This window comes from Oncorhynchus clarkii, chromosome 2 (assembly GCF_045791955.1).
Source record: "Oncorhynchus clarkii lewisi isolate Uvic-CL-2024 chromosome 2, UVic_Ocla_1.0, whole genome shotgun sequence".
NCBI lineage: Eukaryota > Metazoa > Chordata > Actinopteri > Salmoniformes > Salmonidae > Oncorhynchus > Oncorhynchus clarkii.
In genome coordinates this window covers 23,420,628-23,439,963 of record NC_092148.1, presented here as the reverse complement: position 1 = coordinate 23,439,963, position 19,336 = coordinate 23,420,628, and the positions used below count along the sequence as shown (strand labels likewise).

At 43.1% G+C, this 19,336-nt stretch overlaps 1 protein-coding gene across 1 annotated transcript in view; it reads right to left on the bottom strand.

Annotated features, from left to right (window-relative positions):
* Positions 1–19,336, bottom strand: part of LOC139380389 (atrial natriuretic peptide receptor 1-like) — a 58,367-nt gene that overhangs the window by 11,294 nt on the left and 27,737 nt on the right. The window contains exons 6-15 of the mRNA XM_071123030.1: positions 6,204–6,298; positions 3,494–3,629; positions 3,206–3,290; positions 2,933–3,053; positions 2,755–2,829; positions 2,510–2,587; positions 2,283–2,387; positions 2,022–2,093; positions 1,626–1,785; positions 1,307–1,462 (exon numbers count right to left, since the gene is read on the bottom strand). Of these exons, the coding sequence (XP_070979131.1) occupies positions 1,307–1,462; positions 1,626–1,785; positions 2,022–2,093; positions 2,283–2,387; positions 2,510–2,587; positions 2,755–2,829; positions 2,933–3,053; positions 3,206–3,290; positions 3,494–3,629; positions 6,204–6,298 (1,083 nt within the window). The remainder of the gene's footprint in view (positions 1–1,306; positions 1,463–1,625; positions 1,786–2,021; positions 2,094–2,282; positions 2,388–2,509; positions 2,588–2,754; positions 2,830–2,932; positions 3,054–3,205; positions 3,291–3,493; positions 3,630–6,203; positions 6,299–19,336) is intronic.

The following is a 19,336-nucleotide window of genomic DNA, read 5'->3' as shown; positions in this document are numbered from 1 at the left end:
CTACTGCTCTCCACTGTCTGGAGGACGATCGTGCCATGCTGACTCTCTCTGACTCTGAAAATGAATCAGACAATGAGGAAATCCCTGATTTAGATAAAAACATTTTGATTGAACCAGAGATTGTAGAGTTTTCAGAAACAGCGATCAACAATGTTGTTGTCACGGAAGAAGTTGAATGCCCGGTGGTGGCAGAGTATGATTGCTATGGAGATGGAGAAAAACCTAGCGTTTGATTGCAAATATGCAGCGGGAGTCGAAAAGAGAAGACAGAAAGCTGTTGTATAAAACACATGTCTCCGGATTACATTTCCAAACTAAGGGCAACCATGGCAATGGTGACAGAGAGGGAGAAGCGTTCATCCATGTATACGGGTAAAAAAGTCTATCTAGATACATTTTCAGATATTATACATTTCAAATTTAGTCAGAATGTCATTTTCATTTTAAGTTAAAGCGTAGCGTTAGCTAGCTAGCTAACATTAGCTGGCTGGCTTACTAGCTAACATTACGTGTATGATCTGTGTAATATTATTATTTGTATCTCCGAAATCTATTTGCATTGCTAGTTATAACCTAATGTTAGCTAGCTAGTTAACATTGACCCTAGTTGGTTAGCTTTAGCTACCTGGAGATTCATGCATGGTGGCTAGCTATGACAATCAGTTTGTATTGCTAGTAGTATGGGTTGGGATTATTGCCGCGTTCAAAAACTTGGGACTCGGAAATCTCAGACTTCCGACTTCAGTGTGTTCAAGACAACTGGGGACTCGGAAAAAAACAAGCTCCGACTAGGAAAAATCGTTTTGAACTGTCATCCAACTCAGAATTCCAACTCAGGAACTGGGGCCTCTTTCTAGAGCCCTGACTTTTCGATCTGAAGCTCACTAACGTTATGATTTCACCTCTTATTTTTCCAAGTTCTCAGCTGTCTGGGAACTTACTCACTCTGTTTAGCAAATGGACTCACATGTGAATCCTTAAAAAGATGGGTGGGGCTAAGGCTTAAGAGGTTGTGAATGATCCTGACTAGGTTTAGACAAAGAAGAGCTCTCTAGTAGGTGTACCAAAACATTCAAGAGCCATTTTCTCAAAAGTGGGGTTACAAGTTTATCAACTTTCAAAGCAGAATTACTTTCCCATTGTTCCTCAACTGTAGTGTATTATCTATAACTTTCGCGCTCTGAATCTCTACTTTTATCTAATGTGAAAAACACAATTTGAAATTTTGCTACATAGGATCAAATCGGTTCCAAATGTCTGTCATGTAGAAAGAGAGAGTGCGTGTGTGTGTGTATGTGTGTGTTACCTTTGGGGCTGAGCGGCTCTCCCTCCAGATAGAAGGCTCCATGGCGTAGCGCCACCTCTTGGAGAATGATGCCAAAGCTGTAGACGTCTCCCTTCTGTGTGCCACATGGAGGGGGTCTCTCCAACCTCAGCAGCTCTGGGGCCATCCACAACTTCCCTACACACATAGATGGATAAATTGACTAAAAACTTAATCAATTTGCCTACAGACACTGATCTAAGGTCAGTTTTGTATTTCACCCTCTTAAGGATTTGATCAGGTTAAGCTGATCCTAGATCTGTGTTTAAAGGGCAATTTCCTGCAGAGCCAGGTGACTAACGGGCATAGTAAGCATGGGCGTCATCTGTGTTGCTCTCGGTGCGGAAGCTGGACAGGCCGTAGTCGGTGATCTTCAGCACAAAGCGGTTATCCACCACGCAGTTGGACGACTTCAGGTTGCCGTGGGAGACAATGACACTGTTGTGGAGGAAAGCCATGCCCTGGTAAGGAGAAGGGGAGGGAGGTAGGGATAGAGGGTAAAATGTAGAAAGAGAAGAGAGAGGGATAGTCAAAAGGAGAGATTAGATATATATTAGTTATTTATATTCAGCTTTAGTCTAAAAATGTTTTGCAAAGCATATGGACGTTCACTTGAATGATGCACATGTGTTTTCTGAAGTCAACTGAAGTTGACACATGGAAAGATAAGCAGGAGAGTGTGTAGAGCAGTGGTTACCTTGACAATGTCATTGATTAAAGAGTATCTGAACATCCAATCCAGTGTGATGCTCTCGTTTTCCATGATGTCCTGAAGGATGAAACACACACCCATGCGTACACACACACACACACACACACACACACACACACACACACACACACACACACACACACACACACACACACACACACCATTTAGACAAGGAAAATGCTTCCTAAAGATTTGTAATGGGTCAGTGGACTATCTTATAGTGGAGATGTGGTGAGGGGTGGCTACCTGTAGGCTACCCCGAGGACAGTACTCTGTGATGATGCAGATGTTGGGGGGGTCGATGCAGGCTCCGATGAAGCGGGTCAGGTGCTCATTCTGAATATCACGCATCTGGGGAGGGAAGGAAAGGAACACACCATGTGACTTTCACATTTAGGGACAGCGCTATTCTCTGATGCACATATGCATTCTGGAGTATACACACGTCACACTACAACCTCATGAGGACTTACATGTTTCAGTTCAAACAGCACGTTTCTGGTGAGCTCAATGCGTTTTCTGTTGATGTATTTGATGGCCACAATATTTGCCTGAAAGACAGAGAAAACATTATGCATTCAATCCAGTTGACATTAAAAGGTTACTTTCTTTCATGCACGCACGCACACACACACACACACACACACACACACACACACACACACACACACACACACACACACACATTCACACATACACACACGCACACCCCACTTACCTTGTAATAGCCTGTCTTGGCAAACACCTGAAAGTTTCCATCTCCTGTTAATAGGGAGCCGTAGTTGGAGCCCCTCTGTAAATAAAGCCAAAGGTGGGATGGGATCAGTTTTGTGTAAGACTGTGTGTATTGTCAAATGTGTGTGTTGTTACAAGCGTGCATGTGAGTGTGGACTCACTAGGGACAGAGTGAGCTTGCTGCCTGCGCTTCGCAGCACTTTCTCCATGTTGCTCATCTGAATATCCTCCCAGGAGACTCTCCACAGCTGAGCCACCAGCTCATTTTCAAGCTTCAGCTTCCTGTGTGTGCGAAAGAGAGAGAGAGAGAGAGTGATGATAGATTGCTCTTTTAGATATGTGAACAATGCTATAAACGTAATGACATAAAACTCTTCCCGTAGATTCTAGGCCTTGTGCATACTTGCTAATTGAACTGGCCTGTCTACACTCACCTGTATATGAAGACAGTAATGGTGAGGATGATGATAATGATGAAGAACACCACAATTGTTACCATCTGGTGGATTGTGATGGTTCCTGGAAAAAGAGACAGGGGAAACATTTTTATGGTCCGCTGGTGTCCTTCAATACAGCCACTGCATGACAGTGTAAAGTCAGTCATCGTAAACTGTTTTGACTGGTTATGACTACTATAACTTCTGCTACGTCATGCAAACTAAGACATTTTATGGGGGGCAGTGTATATAAAAGTGAGTGAGAGACAGACGGAGTCCACTGACGTGCAAGGCATGCTGGGTTGTCATTCTTGAAGCCACAGACGGGCACATCTAAAGGAGCAGCGCCCCCTGGCCACTGGATGTCCATCCCAGGCAAGGCCCTCAGCTTCTTCTGAGAGCCGTTGTACACCAACACAATCTGGCAAGGAGCACAGTATTACTTACAATTACATGTCTAATGTTATAGACAAATAACATACCACACATTGATTGATTGAATGTATTAGATCATTTAAAGCAGTAGGCTGTTCCAGCCGGAGACAACATTACATAATTAAACATTTTAGAGGATAAAAACAGAATAAAGCCAGAAGGCTTATTTCCATTGTGGTCCTCTTAGACAGTGAGATGGCAGTCTGGCAAGATTGACACATTATTCTCAATGCAATGCATTAGCATAGGGTGATAATGGGAGACGACATTCAATGAGCCACTAATCAGACCAAAGACTTGACACTCACCCCCTCACACTGGGTGAAAAGCATCCACTCTCTCTCCCTTATCACACACACACACACACACACACACACACACACACACACACACACACACACACACACACACACACACACACACACACACACACACACACACACACACACACACACACACACACACAGTTGAAGTCGGAAGTTTACATACACCTTAGCCAAATACATTTAAACTCATTTTTTCACAATTCCTGACATTTAATCCTAGTAAAAATTACCTGTCTAATGTCAGTTAGGATCTTCACTTTATTTTAAGAATGTGAAATGTCAGAATAATAGTTGAGAGAATGATTTATTACAGCTTTAATTTCTTTCATCACAATCCCAGTGGGTCAGAAGTTTACATACACTCAATTAGTATTTGGTAGTATTGCCTTTAAATTGTTTAACTTGGGTCAAACATTTCAGGTAGCCTTCCACAAGCTTCCCACAATAAGTTGGGTGAATTTTGACCCATTCGTCCTGACAGAGCTAGTGTAACTGAGTCAGGTTTGTAAGCCTCCTTGCTCGCACAAACTTTTTTAGTTCTACCCACACATTTTCTATAGGAGGTCAGGGCGTTGTGATGGCCAATCCAATACCATGACTTTGTTGCCCTTAAGCCATTTTGCCACTACTTTGGAAGTATGCTTGGGGTCATTGTTCATTTGGAAGACCCATTTGCGACCAAGCTTTAACTTCCTGACGTATGTAATGAGATGTTGCTTCAATATATCCACATAATTGTCCTACCTCATGATGCCATCTATTTTGTGAAGTGCACCAGACCCTCCTGCAGCAAAGCACCCCCACAACATGATGCTATCACCCCTGTGCTTCACGGTTGGGATGGTGTTCTTCGGCTTGCAAGCCTCCCCCATTTTCCTCCAAACTTAACGATGGTCATTATGGCCAAACAGTTCTATTTTTGTTTCATCAGACCAGAGGACATTTCTCCAAATAGTACAACCTTGTCCCCATGTGCAGTTGCAAACTGTAGTCTGGCTTTATGGTGGTTTTGGAGCAGTGGCTTCTTCCTTGCTGAGTGGCCTTTCAGGTTATGTCGATATAGGATTTGTTTTACTGTGGATATAGATACTTTTGTACCTGTTTCCTCCAGCCTCTTCACAAGGTCCTTTGCTGTTGTTCTGGGATTGATTTGCACTTTTCGCACCAAAGTACGTTAATCTCTAGGAGACAGAACGCATCTCCTTCCTGAGTGGTTTGACGGCTGCGTAGTCCCATGGTGTTTATACTTGCGTACTATTGTTTGTACAGATGAACGTGGTACCTTCAGGCATTTGGAAATTGCTCCCAAGGATGAATCAGACTTGTGGAGGTCTACAAATATTTTTCTGAGGTCTTGGTTGATTTATTTTGATTTTCCCATGATGTCAAGCAAAGAGGCACTGAGTTTGAAGGTAGACCTTGAAATACATCCACAGGTACACCTCCAATTGACTATCAGAAGCTTCTAAAGCCATGACATAATTTTCTGGAATTTTCCAAGCTGTTTAAAGGCACAGTTAACTCAATGCATGTAAACTTCTGACCCACTGGAATTGTGACACAGTGAATTATAAGTGAAATAATCTGTCTGTAATCAATTGTTGGAAATATTACTTGTGTCATACACAAAGTTGATGTCCTAACCGACTTGCCAAAACTAGTTTGTTAACAAGAAATTTGTGGAGTGGTTGGAAAACGAGTTTTAATTACTCCAACCTAAGTGGATGTAAACTTCCGACTTCAACTGTACATGCACATACAGTACTCTAGATCTCGCTGGATCAGCTGGTCATTAACCTCAGTGGCTTGCCACCAATGAATATTTATCATTCTGTCATTACATAAGACAAACACATTGGCACTGGGTGGATGAAATTACATATTAAATTATCATATGTAAACTGAAATAGGTTTGTTAATACTGTATGCTATAGCTATATATAGCTGTTTCCCCATTTACCCTCACCCTGAGCAGATGGTATATTGTAGTGTTAATGGAAATATGGAGGTCTTTCTATGAACTGTAGAGCTCTTTTCTTCCAGATGTTAATGCCTCTGGAGTACATCTAGTTTTAATCTCCCATCTCCAAAACACACAGAGCATGTGTACACAGGCAGGCAGCTTTTATGAGCACTGGCAGAATGAAAGAGATGAGGAGCCTTAGTGTACGAGAGATGAGGAGCCTTAGTGTACGAGGGAGAGAGAGAGAGATGTGTGTGTGTGTGTTCAGTACCTGGAAAACACTGGTGTTGGTGTCATTCATGTCCCAGAGAGCGAAGTCTGTCTCTCTGTCCCCATTCTCATCTATCTGCACCAGGCCTGTTACACCTGTTGAGGACCAGAAGGAGAGAGGAGCCAAAGGGAGGTAGAGGAGTCAGACAATATTTAAAGGGACCAAATTAATGTTAGCTTACACTAATACCCAGTTCAGGGATGAAAATAATCATCAAAGCACTCAGCGGGTAACAGTAATTACTACAAATTATTACTGTCGTTACGAAACGAGAGCAGATTTACATTTGAGGTTGTCTATTAGCCGACACCGGAAAAAAATCTCAACCATTGTGCAAGTTAGAACACCCATAACAAAAATCTCAAACGTAAAAAATAAACAGCCATAACAATCAAAACAAACATTGGTCATGACAACAATTTCACTTCAAATGATGGTGTTGGAGATACACAGATGCAAACACAACATAAGTTGGTACACCCTAGGTCCACCCAAAAGTATTCATCCATAATCACAGTAATATAGCTGGGCTATCTTGCTAATAAATCTAGTAGATGGCCATCTTGTATAACATTACTTTCATTTCCGGCTAAGACAACAGCCCAGGGTTGGTTTGGAGGTGCAGATAATAGCATGAGAGCCATTCCATATTGAGTGTAAATGGAAAGAGGTGTCTATAGGGAGAAATTACATGACAGGCGATGCCATTACCGGCATGGAAATGTCCAATCCAAATGGAGTTATCCTAGTAATAAAGGAATATACAGGCGTCATCCCTCTAATCAGAGGAGAGAGGGCCTGAGAGATGTGCTATGATATGGGACGGATTATCGGCTAGAGGGACATGCAGAAGATAGGGTAGCATGCACGCGTGCACAAACGCACACACTTTCCCACAGACGTTATTGCCCTACTCACACACACACACAGGCGGGCAGTGGTTAGAGAATAATTAACCTTGTGGTTGGTCTGGGAAAATGACATTTGGCCAGCGTCTGCATGGGGGGCTGCATGGGGTTTGGTTGTCTGGGACAGGTTAAGGTGTGGAAGTAAGGGGAGTGGAGTCATGATTTAGTACCTATTTAATAGAACATTATACACTTAACATTGACCAATGAGTCATGTGGGTGATGTCAGCACGACTTCGAGGAATTGGGAGTAGCACTTCTTTGGGGTATGGTCCCTGGCTGGTCTGTCTGTGTTAAGGCAAACTAGGTATGGGAAGTATATAAAATAATGGAGACACATTTACAGTAAAAATGTTGCCTTTAAATCAAATCAAATTGTATTTGTCACATGCGCCGAATACAACAGGTGTAGTAGACCTTACAGTGAAATGCTTACTTACAAGCCCTTAACCAACGATGCAGTTTTAAGTAAATAACTAAAAAATAAAAATTAAGACAAAAGAGATAAGAAAAACATATAATTAAAGAGCAGCAGTGAATAACAATAGCGGAGCTATATACAGGGGGTACCGGTACAGAGTCAATGTGTCAATGTGTCGTGGCACCGGTGTCGAGGTAATTGAGATAATTATGTACATGCAGGTAGGGTTGTTAAAGTGGCTATGCATAGATAATAACAGAGAGTAGTAGCAGAGTGGGGGGGTGCAAATAGTCTGGGTAGCAATTTGATTAGCTGTTCAGGAATCTTATGGCTTGGGGGAAAAAGCTGTTTAGAAGCCTCTTGAACCTAGACTTGGCACTCCGGTAGGGCTTGCCATGCGGTAGCAGAGAGAACAGTCTATGACTAGGGTGGCTGGAGTCTTTGACGATTTTTAGGGCCTTCCTCTGACACCGCCTGGTATAGAGGTCCTGGATGGCCGAAAACTTGGCCCCGGTGATGTACTAGGCCGTACGCACTACCCTCTGTAGTGCCTTGCAGTCGGAGGCAGAGTAGTTGCCATACCAGGCAGTGATGCAACCCGTCAGGATGCTCTCGATGGTGCAGCTGTAAAATCTTTTGAGGATCTGAGGACCTATGCCAAATATTTTCGGTCTCCTGAGGGGGAATAGGTTTGGTTGCGCCCTCTTCACGACTGTCTTGGTGCACTTGGACCATGTTAGTTTGTTGTTGATGTGGACGCCAAGGAACTTGAAGCTCTCAACCTGCTCCACTACAGTGTGCTCGGTCCTCTTTTTCCTGTGGTCCACAATCATCTCCTTTGTCTTGATCATGTTGAGGGAGAGGTTGTTGTCCTTGCACCACATGTTCAGGTTTCTGACCTCCTCCCTAAAGGCTGTCTCATCAGTGATCAGGCCTACCACTGTTATGTCATCAGCAAACGTAATGATGGTGTTGGAGTTGTGCCTGACCATGCAGCCGTGAGTGAACAGGGAGTACAGGAGGGGGCTGAGCATGCACCCCTGAGGGGCCCCCGTGTTGAGGATCAGCCTGGCGGATGTGTTGTTACCTACCCTTACCACTTGGGGCGGCCCGTCAGGAAGTCTAGGATCCAGTTGCAGAGGGAGCTGTTTAGTCCCAGGTTCCTTTAACCATCCCTCTGTCCGTCCATGTATCCATCCATCCCTCCACCCATCCATTTTTCTTAGCCTCACATATCTCTTACTGCTGTCTTACTCTTTATTAATAACTCTTTAATAATTCTTATACCTTGAATGGAAATGGTGGGGGGACGGCTGAATTTAGTGGGCTGCAGAGATAGAGGCTCAGTCCACCAGAGCTGTATTAGTCTGGTAGTGCAGACAGACTTTAATTGTGCTGCAAAGAACAGAGCCGGGGGGTGGCATTTGCACAATGCGCTAGCAATCAGGGCAGGCGTTCAGAGCGTGTGGAGAAAGGTGCCACATTGTGAGCTACGGTACAGCGCAGTAGCTTGACAGCTAGTGTGTTAGTTTGGTAAATTATAACTACCTGTATGCTTTCTTAAAAAGTTCAAATGGACTGTAGTGATGTAAAGTCATGAGTGATGCGTATTGAAAGTACAGTATATCAGATGAAGGCTGTATTGCCAAAACATGCGGTTTTCAATAATGAAGAAGCAAGTTCTATACATCTTCCACTGTCCTAGAGTGTCTGAATCTCTCTCACCCATCCAGGCCCATTAGTTAATGGAACAGAAGCCAGAGAGAAAAGCAGCTGTAACCTGATCCTTCCATTTTGACATCCTCCCTCTCTCTATGTATAAGGTCTATACTGGCTGCCTCCCTTTATGTACTGTATTTATCTTGGTACATTATGTAAATTCATATATCATCAACAACAGTAAAACATCCTGTTTGTCTCATCTTATTCCCCTCACTGTTCAAATCCTTGTAATTACCTAAACTAAAACGGGAATCAGTTTCCCCTCTGCGCCTTTCCAATATGTTTGATTTGCACAGCAGTGTGTCTCTGATGGAGGAAGTTAACATCTGATTGAAAAACATTGCATGACCCGTTCCGTACTGATGGCTAACCTGGAGGAGATGTCACCAGGCACATGCTCCTGGGCTGCCTATTCCTAAATCAGGTGTCAACTCCCTCCATCCAAGACTGCACAACACACATTGTTTTAGTCTGGTCCTCTTTATGTTGGGGTATAACAAGAAGATCTCGCAGTCAAACAAAAGATTCCAGAAGCATCTTGACAAGTTAGAAAAAAAGGTCAAGTGTCTGAAAGAAAATGTCCATGAAAAAGCCAGAGGTGAGTCCACATTAGTGGCATGTTGTGGTTTTTAGGCTTCTAGTTGATAAATGCACAAGGCAACTGTCAAAGCATTTGAAAAGGGCACACAGAGGGAGGACTAGCAACACAATGCAGGTTGTCGCAGTGCGTCCCGAAACATTAATGAAACCTACAATCAAACACTTCTCTAATTCAGGGCATAACTGGAAAGTACTTTGACTTTAAATCTGGAGAAAGCAAAGAGCACTCTTATGAATAACAACAACCGTTAACAAAGTGCACAGTGCAAGTGTCACTGCACCATTTGATTTTCCACCAAGTCACAGTGTAGTTTATGGATATGTATGGTGCCAACCAGGTGATTACAATCCCTAGCTGCTGTGAAGCAATGAGAGCAGCTGCTGATAGAGCTCCATTAGAGCCACATAAACAGCCTTTGTTCTTATCTACAGAGTGAACAAATGGGAATAGGTGATATATTGTGTATTTATTATCACTGCTGCTAAACGTGGGAGCACTCCTGTCACATACAGTATATGCAAATATTGACCTTATTGTACACTCACTGTAGTGTGTTATGATATTGCAGCTCGACATCAGCTAGACCAGGAGGTTAACTTGCAGGCTGTTTTTTGTTCACTCTACTTAGTTGTCTGATGTCTGAAAACACAGGCTTGGAATTTTGGCCTTGCATTGGAGAAGAATGTGATTACTTTTGTCGAAAAATTAATCGGTTAATTCTAATTATTTTTTGGAATGCTTTTAATGCCTCCCCACAAGCACCTCTCCTTGAAATAATTGCATTTACTGTGAGAAATAACTATGGCATTATTCTACCCAGGCAGACATGAAAAAGTTTGCCAGTCTGCAAACCACCTGAAGCTTATGTCCCTGGATCAAAGTGTGTTCTACATACATACAGTTGAAGTCGGAAGTTTACTTTCAATTAGGTTGGAGTCATTAAAACTCATTTTTCAACCACTCCACAAATGTCTTGTTAACAAACTATTGTTTTGGCAAGTCGTTTAGGACGTTTACTTTATGCATGACACAAGTCATTTTTCCAACAATTGTTTACAAACAGATTATTTCAATTATAATTCACTGTATAACTGTGTAATTCACAACTCCAGTGGGTCAGAAGTTTACATACACTAAGTTGACTGTGCCTTTAAACAGCTTCGAAAATTCCAGAAAATGATGTCATGGCTTTAAAAGCTTCTGATAGGCTGACTGACATCATTTCAGTCAATTGGAGGTGTACCTGTGGATGTATTTCAAGGCCTACCTTCAAACGCAGTGCCTCTTCGCTTGACATCATGGGAAAATCAAAAGAAATCCGCCAAGACCTCAGAAAAAATTGTAGACCTCCACAAGTCTGGTTCATCCTTGGGGGCAATTTCCAAATGCCTGAAGGTACCACGTTCATCTGTAGAAACAATAGGTCGCAAGTATAAACACCATGGGACCAAGCAGCCGTCATACCGCTCAGGAAGGAGACGCGCTCTGTCTCCTAGATATGAACGTACTTTGGTGCGAAAAGTGCAAATCAATCCCAGAACAACAGCAAAGGACCTTGTGAAGAGGCTGAAGGAAACAGGTACAAAAGTATCTATATCCACAGTAAAACAAGTCCTATATCGACATAACCTGAAAGGCCACTCAGCAAGGAAGAAGCCACTGCTCCAAAACCGCAATAAAAAAGCCAGACTGGTTTGCAACTGCATATGGAGACAAATATTGTACTTTGGTCCTCTGGTCTGGTCTGATTAAACAAAAATAGAACTGTTTGGCCATAATGACCATCTTTATGTTTGGAGGAAAAAGGGGGAGGCTTGCCAGCTGAAGAACACCATCCCAACCGTGAAGCACGGGGGTGGCAGCATCATGTTGTGGGGGTGCTTTGCTGCAGGAGGGTCTGGTGCACTTCACAAAATAGATGGCATCATGAGGTAGGAAAATTATGTGGCTATATTGAAGCAACATCTCAAGACATCAGTCAGAATGTTAAAGCTTGGTAGCAAATGGGTCTTCCAAATGGACAATGACCGCAAGCATACTTCCAAAGTTGTGGCAAAATGGCTTAAGGACAACAAAGTCAAGGCATTGGAGTGGCCATCACAAAGCCCTGACCTCAATCCTATAGAAAATGTGTGGGCAGAACTGAAAAAGCGTGTGCGAGCAAGGACGACAAAACCTGACTCAGTTACACCAGCTCTCTCAGGAGGAATGGGCCAAAATTCACCCAACTTATTGTGGGAAACCCGAAACGTTTGACCCAAGTTAAACAATTTAAAGGCAATGCTACCAAATACTAATTGAGTGTATGTAAACTTCTGACCCACTGGGAATGTGATGAAAGAAATAAAAGCTGAAATAGATAATTCTCTCTACTATTATTCAGACATTTCACATTCTTAAAATGAAGTGGTGATCCTAACTGACCTAAGACAGGACATTTTTACTAGGATTAAATGTCAGGAATTGTGAAAAACTGAGTTTAAATGTATTAGGCTAAGGTGTATGTAAACCTCTGACTTCAACTGTAACAGCCCCTGCCTAACTAACTAAGGATGGCACACACCTGTTGTACAGCAATCTATGCGTTTACTTTGATTACCTTGAACCTTATCACATCAGTCAACAACAGTCAATAAATAAACAACAGTTGTTTCATGAAATATATAGGTAACTAAGGATGGGAAAATGTACTACCCTAGGACTTACTTATGAATAATGTATAGTATTCAGTATTCATCTGGACTCATTATGGGATTTTTTCTTAGACTCCGATGGAGAGATAGGGAGTATGGGAGGGAGAGAGAGAAAGAGAGAAAGAAAAAGACAAAGAGAGCAAGACCTCTAGTTATGAATGACATGAAAGGGTCTCTATCGCTAAATGCTATTAGACTAAGATCTGTAGGGTCTCTGTCAATCCTTTTTACAGGCACTCCGTTGCCCACTAATAGCATTGACAAGATTCCCCAGTTACCAAATACTTCTGGAACAATGGGGACCTACCATGTACCATGTAGCTGTAGAGTTTCAGTACACATGATGAACCAAAGGGCACAAGCACAACAGTGCTTCATTCTTTCTCTCTGTTCCTATCCCCCTCTGCCCACTTGTCTGCCTGTCTCCTTTTTACAGTGCACTCCACACTCCAGCCCTGCGCTCCACTGTGGCTCGGATGACAAGGCTTCAGATTCACACAGCTCATTATCAGCTCGACCCAGGCCAGACCTACTGTTGGAAATACCAGCTGCCTAAGTGACCAGGGCCACTGCACAGAAGACAGAGGCAGAGAAAAAGGACAATGAATGATGGATGGTGGGAAGAGAAAGGGAAAAGAGAAGGAGGTGGAGACAGATGGACAGAGAGAGATAGAGGGATGAGCGGAGGGTGGAGGCTGGCGTCAGAGGGAGATGGCTCCTACTGACACGGCCACAGGAGCTCTGGTTTCGCCTGATTAGATTACTCTCCTATTTTGGGGATTTCCTCTTTTTTTCCAGGGGGACTTTTTGTAACATGACAGCCAAAAGAGAAATGAGATCTTTCCATGGCAGAGGACAGAGAGTTTAGAGGAGACAGTGAGGTCATGTAGGAGGAGAAGAGGGTAAAATAAGAGTTCAGGAGGATAAGACACATTGAGACAGGAAAAATATGACAGAGCAGTGAAGTGAGGAGGAACACCTTGATGAGACAGAGAAAATATGGACAGATTGGTGAAGTGAGGAGGAAGGAAAAAGAGGAAGGCAGATCCCGTGGGATGGAATTAGAGAACTGTTCACAGAGGAGAGGATTGAGAGCAGAGCAGAGGAGAGGAGCGCTAGACCAGGAAATAATGAGATGAGAAGAAGGTGTGAAGGAATGACGATGAGTAAGGACAATGACTGATAGAAAAGACAGGGAGACTGGCATTAACTAGCTGGTGTACACAGCAGGACATCCACCTCTGACATTGAAATATTATTTTCACACACTTTCACAAGTTTACAACGTACAATTACTCATGAGTCATATACTGTAGTTTAAATGCTGAGGTCAAGTTTCAGATGAAGGTTTTGTATTTCATTAGACCAACTTAAAGCTGTCTTCACTTTCTAACAAAATATAACACAGAATATAACTAAAAAGCACTGAATCGGAAGCATAACAATGAACTAAAGCTACCAAACAGCTTACGTTTCAGTATGCAACTGTGTCCTCGCATGCAACCAAACAAACCCCTCAGCCTTTCAATGCCTATGTTCGGATGGGCTAACAGAATCAGTGTGAGGAGACTCCATCTGTTCTTGGCTGCTGCCCGCTCTGCCCTCCCACTGTCTGTCTGAAGTGTTCATCTCTGTTGTTTGTGTGCTCTGGTCCAACTCATAGTGATTGAGGAGAGAAGGATGGCATTTGTAAAGAGAGGTCAGCCAAGGAGATTAAAGGAAAAAGAGGGAGCAGGCGGGCAGTAATGGAGGGAATAAACGGGAAATGGGAAAGCAGGGTGAAAGAGGGAAGAATAGAGGAGTGCAGAGTAAACAACCTGGGTACTTGCCTGATGAGATGTCCCTGATGACTTACAGTGCCTTGCGAAAGTATTCGGCCCCCTTGAACTTTGCGACCTTTTGCCACATTTCAGGCTTCAAACATAAAGATATAAAACTGTATTTTTTTGTGAAGAATCAACAACAAGTGGGACACAATCATGAAGTGGAACGACATTTATTGGATATTTCAAACTTTTTTAACAAATCAAAAACTGAAAAATTGGGCGTGCAAAATTATTCAGCCCCTTTACTTTCAGTGCAGCAAACTCTCTCCAGAAGTTCAGTGAGGATCTCTGAATGATCCAATGTTGACCTAAATGACTAATGATGATAAATACAATCCACCTGTGTGTAATCAAGTCTCCGTATAAATGCACCTGCACTGTGATAGTCTCAGAGGTCCGTCGAAAGCGCAGAGAGCATCATGAAGAACAAGGAACACACCAGGCAGGTCCGAGATACTGTTGTGAAGAAGTTTAAAGCCGGATTTGGATACAAAAAGATTTCCCAAGCTTTAAACATCCCAAGGAGCACTGTGCAAGCGATAATATTGAAATGGAAGGAGTATCAGACCACTGCAAATCTACCAAGACCTGGCCGTCCCTCTAAACTTTCAGCTCATACAAGGAGAAGACTGATCAGAGATGCAGCCAAGAGGCCCATGATCACTCTGGATGAACTGCAGAGATCTACAGCTGAGGTGGGAGACTCTGTCCATAGGACAACAATCAGTCGTATATTGCACAAATCTGGCCTTTATGGAAGAGTGGCAAGAAGAAAGCCATTTCTTAAAGATATCCATAAAAAGTGTAGTTTAAAGTTTGCCACAAGCCACCTGGGAGACACACCAAACATGTGGAAGAAGGTGCTCTGGTCAGATGAAACCAAAATTGAACTTTTTGGCAACAATGCAAAACGTTATGTTTGGCGTAAAAGCAACACAGCTCATCACCCTGAACACACCATCCCCACTGTCAAACATGGTGGTGGCAGCATCATGGTTTGGGCCTGCTTTTCTTCAGCAGGGACAGGGAAGATGGTTAAAATTTATGGGAAGATGGATGGAGCCAAATACAGGACCATTCTGGAAGAAAACCTGATGGAGTCTGCAAAAGACCTGAGACTGGGACGGAGATTTGTCTTCCAACAAGACAATGATCCAAAACATAAAGCAAAATCTACAATGGAATGGTTCAAAAATAAACATATCCAGGTGATAGAATTGCCAAGTCAAAGTCCAGACCTGAATCCAATCGAGAATCTGTGGAAAGAACTGAAAACTGCTGTTCACAAATGCTCTCCATCCAACCTCACTGAGCTCGAGCTGTTTTGCAAGGAGGAATGGGAAAAAATGTCAGTCTCTCGATGTGCAAAACTGATAGAGACATACCCCAAGCGACTTACAGCTGTAATCGCAGCAAAAGGTGGCGCTACAAAGTATTAACTTAAGGGGGCTGAATAATTTTGCACGCCCAATTTTTCAGTTTTTGATTTGTTAAAAAAGTTTGAAATATCCAATAAATGTCGTTCCACTTCATGATTGTGTCCCACTTGTTGTTGATTCTTCACAAAAAAATACAGTTTTATATCTTTATGTTTGAAGCCTGAAATGTGGCAAAAGGTCGCAAAGTTCAAGGGGGCCGAATACTTTCGCAAGGCACTGTATATACAGTGATAGAGTGGGGATTGGAACAAGGTGTGTGTAATGATGACGAGACAAGTCCGGGGTTGATGAGTGAAGCGCATTTGACTGCAGTAGGTTCGGCAGCAGCTAGAAGGCCGGCGACGCCAAACGCCTGAGATGGACAAGAGGGCGAGCCAAAGTGAAGGCTGGTGTGACAAGCACCATGGTGTAGCTGGAGGACAACTAGTTTCCGTCCTCCTCTGGGTACATTGACTTCAATACAAAACCTAAGAGGCTGGTGGTTCTCACCCCCTTACATAGACTTACACAGAAATTTTGACAACTTCAGGAGGCCGTCGTCCAACCTATCAGAGCTCTTGCAGCATGAACTGACATGTTGTCCACCCAATCAAAGGATCAGATAATTAATCTAGTACTGAAAGTATAAGCTACAGCTAGCTAGCACTGCAATGTTTAAAATGTGGTGAGTAGTTGACTCAAAGAGAGAGAAAGACAATAGTTTTGAACAAATTAATTTCTTAAAAAATGAAGGAGAAGCAAGAGAGAGAGAGAGAAAGAGAGAGAGAGAGCTAGCTATATTTCTTATTTGTTTACCTTTCACTTACTTAGCTAGCCAATGCAGCTAGCTAGTTTAGCCTACTCAAACACCCGGCTAAGAGAGGGATGCTATGTTATCTAGCTGGCTATGGCTATTCCATACTCAAACTCTTCCAAGTCAAGGTAAGCTTTTGGTTTTAATAATTTATTGCTAACTGTACACTGTACTGCATGATTGTAGCGGGTTTACTAAGGGGTTAGTTCTAGTAGCTATGTTGTCTTGACGTTAGCTAATATGGTGACAATGATGTAGGCTGTGTGTAGCGGTTAGCAGTTATGTTATGAAAGTTTGACTTGGAAAAGTTGTTTTGCCTGGTCACAGACAGCTGATGTGTTGTGCATTGAAGTCCAGAATCGAAGGAAAAAGCTTAGAGGAGGAGAGAGCATAGATGCGATAAGGAATAATCCAACGATCAAAGGGATCATGCTGTATGTATGTGGCTGCTATGAAAGTGAATTGTGTTTGTGGTGATTAGGAGTGTATTCATTCTGCCGATTCTGTTGAAAAACGCTTCTTAAACGGAAGCAAATGGAACGAAACAGGAATAAACATACCAGAATTTGTCCAACAGAAACTCGCTTGCAACTGTTGGAATAATGATTACACCCTAGATCAGCTAGACAGGCAAGATTATCTGTCACATTGATTACAAACATTTCTCTCGACCTGTGTGTGCACCTAATTCATAGGCTAGGTTGTAGCAACCTCAAGATGGGTATAGGGAAAATTTTAGTATCATGTAGTAGCCTAAACCTATCAACGTTACATTGAGCTGGTTGAATGGAATATGAATGACAGTCATCTAATGTGCTTTAATAGAAATACGGCCATGCTCATTAAAAAAAAGAATCGTCCTCCCTCATGTTAAAAGGCACTGACCGCCACTTGTGGAAACCTACACTATACTGTAAATACAATAGTAGTGGATTCGGCCAGCCCCGTTGATGACAGCTGTATAAAATCGAGCACACTGCCATGCAATCTCCATAGACAAACATTGGCAGTAGAATGGCCTTACTGAAGAGCTCAGTGACTTTCAACGTGGCACTGTCATAGGATGTCACCTTTCCAACAAGTCAGTTTGTCAAATTTCTTCCCTGCTAGAGCTGCCCCAGTCGACTGTAAGTGCTGTTATTGTGAAGTGGATACTTCTAGGAGAAACAATGACTCAGCTGCGAAGTGGTAGACCACACAAGCACACAGAATGGGACTGGCGAGTGGTTGCAACACTCACGACCAAGTTCCAAACTGCCTCTGGAGGCAATGTCAGCACAAGAACTGTTCGTTGGGAGCTTAATGAAATGGCTTTCATGGCCGAGAGCCGCACACAAGATTAAGATAAACACGCGCAATGCCAAGTGTCAGCTGGAGTGGTGTAAAGCTCGTCACTATTGGACTCTGGAGCAATGGAAACTCGTTCTCTGCAGTGATGAATCACGCTTCACCATCTGGCAGTCTGACGGACGGATCTGGGTTTGGCGGATACCAGGAGAATGCTCCCTGCCCTGATGCATAGTGCCAATGGTAAAGTTTGTTGGAGGAGGAATAATGGTCTGGGGCTGCTTTTCATGGTTCGGCCTAGGCCCCTTAGTTCCGGTGAAGGGAAATCTATATATATATATATATATTTTTTTTTTTTACCCTGTTTTCTCTCCAATTTCGTGGTATCCAATCGGTAGTTAAAGTCTTGTCTCATCGCTGTAACTCCCGTTTGGACTCGGGAGAGGCGAAGGTCGAGAGCCGTGCGTCCTCTGAAACACAACCCAACCAAGCCGAACTGCTTCTTGACACAATGCCCACTTAACCCAGAAGCCAGCCACACCAATGGGGGGAAACACACTTGCACCTGGCGACCGGGTCAGCATGCACTGCGCCCGGCCCGCCACAGGAGTCGCTAGTGCGTGATGGGACAAGGACATCCCTGCTGGCCAAACCCTCCCCCAACATCCCTGCTGGCCAAACCCTTCCAGGGAAGAAATTTGACAAACTAACTTGTTGGAAAGGATGCCACCTTTCCAACAAGAAGAAATTTGATGAACTAACTTGTTGTAAAGGATGCCACCTTTTCAACAAATCAGTTCAGGCAAATTTCTTCCCTGCTAGAGCTGCCCCAGTCAACAGTAAGTGCTGTTATTGTGAAGTGGATACTTCAAGGTCCATACATAAATGGTTTGTCGGGATTAGTGTGGAATAACTTAAATGGCCTGCACAGAGCCCTGACCTCAACACCATCAAACACCTTTGGGATGAATTGGAACGCCGACTGAGAGCCAGGTCCAATGCCCAACATCAGTGCCCAACCTCAATAGTGCTTGTGGCTAAATGGAAGAAATTCTCTGCAACAATGTTCATAATCTACTGGAAAGCCTTCCAATAAGAGTGGAGGCTATTATAGCAGCAAAGGGGGACTAACTCCATATTAATGCCTATGATTAATTTTATGTTGAGTAGGTGTCCACATACTTTTGGTAATGTAGTTTACATGTCCAACAGGCATTTGAGAGCCCTATGACTTCTTATGGCCTGCAACTAAATCAATGTCTTGTCTTGAAGAGCTCTTGAAGAGGTGTACATCTCATTTTAAAGGCACAAAGCACCCAATAGGTGACCCTCTGTCAATGGCGAGTATTGTTATATCGTGCTGGTTCTCTCTCATTCTGCCACAAATCACTCAATAATTAATCTACAGCGAAATTGCAAGGAAGACATTGAATGTGTTGTTGT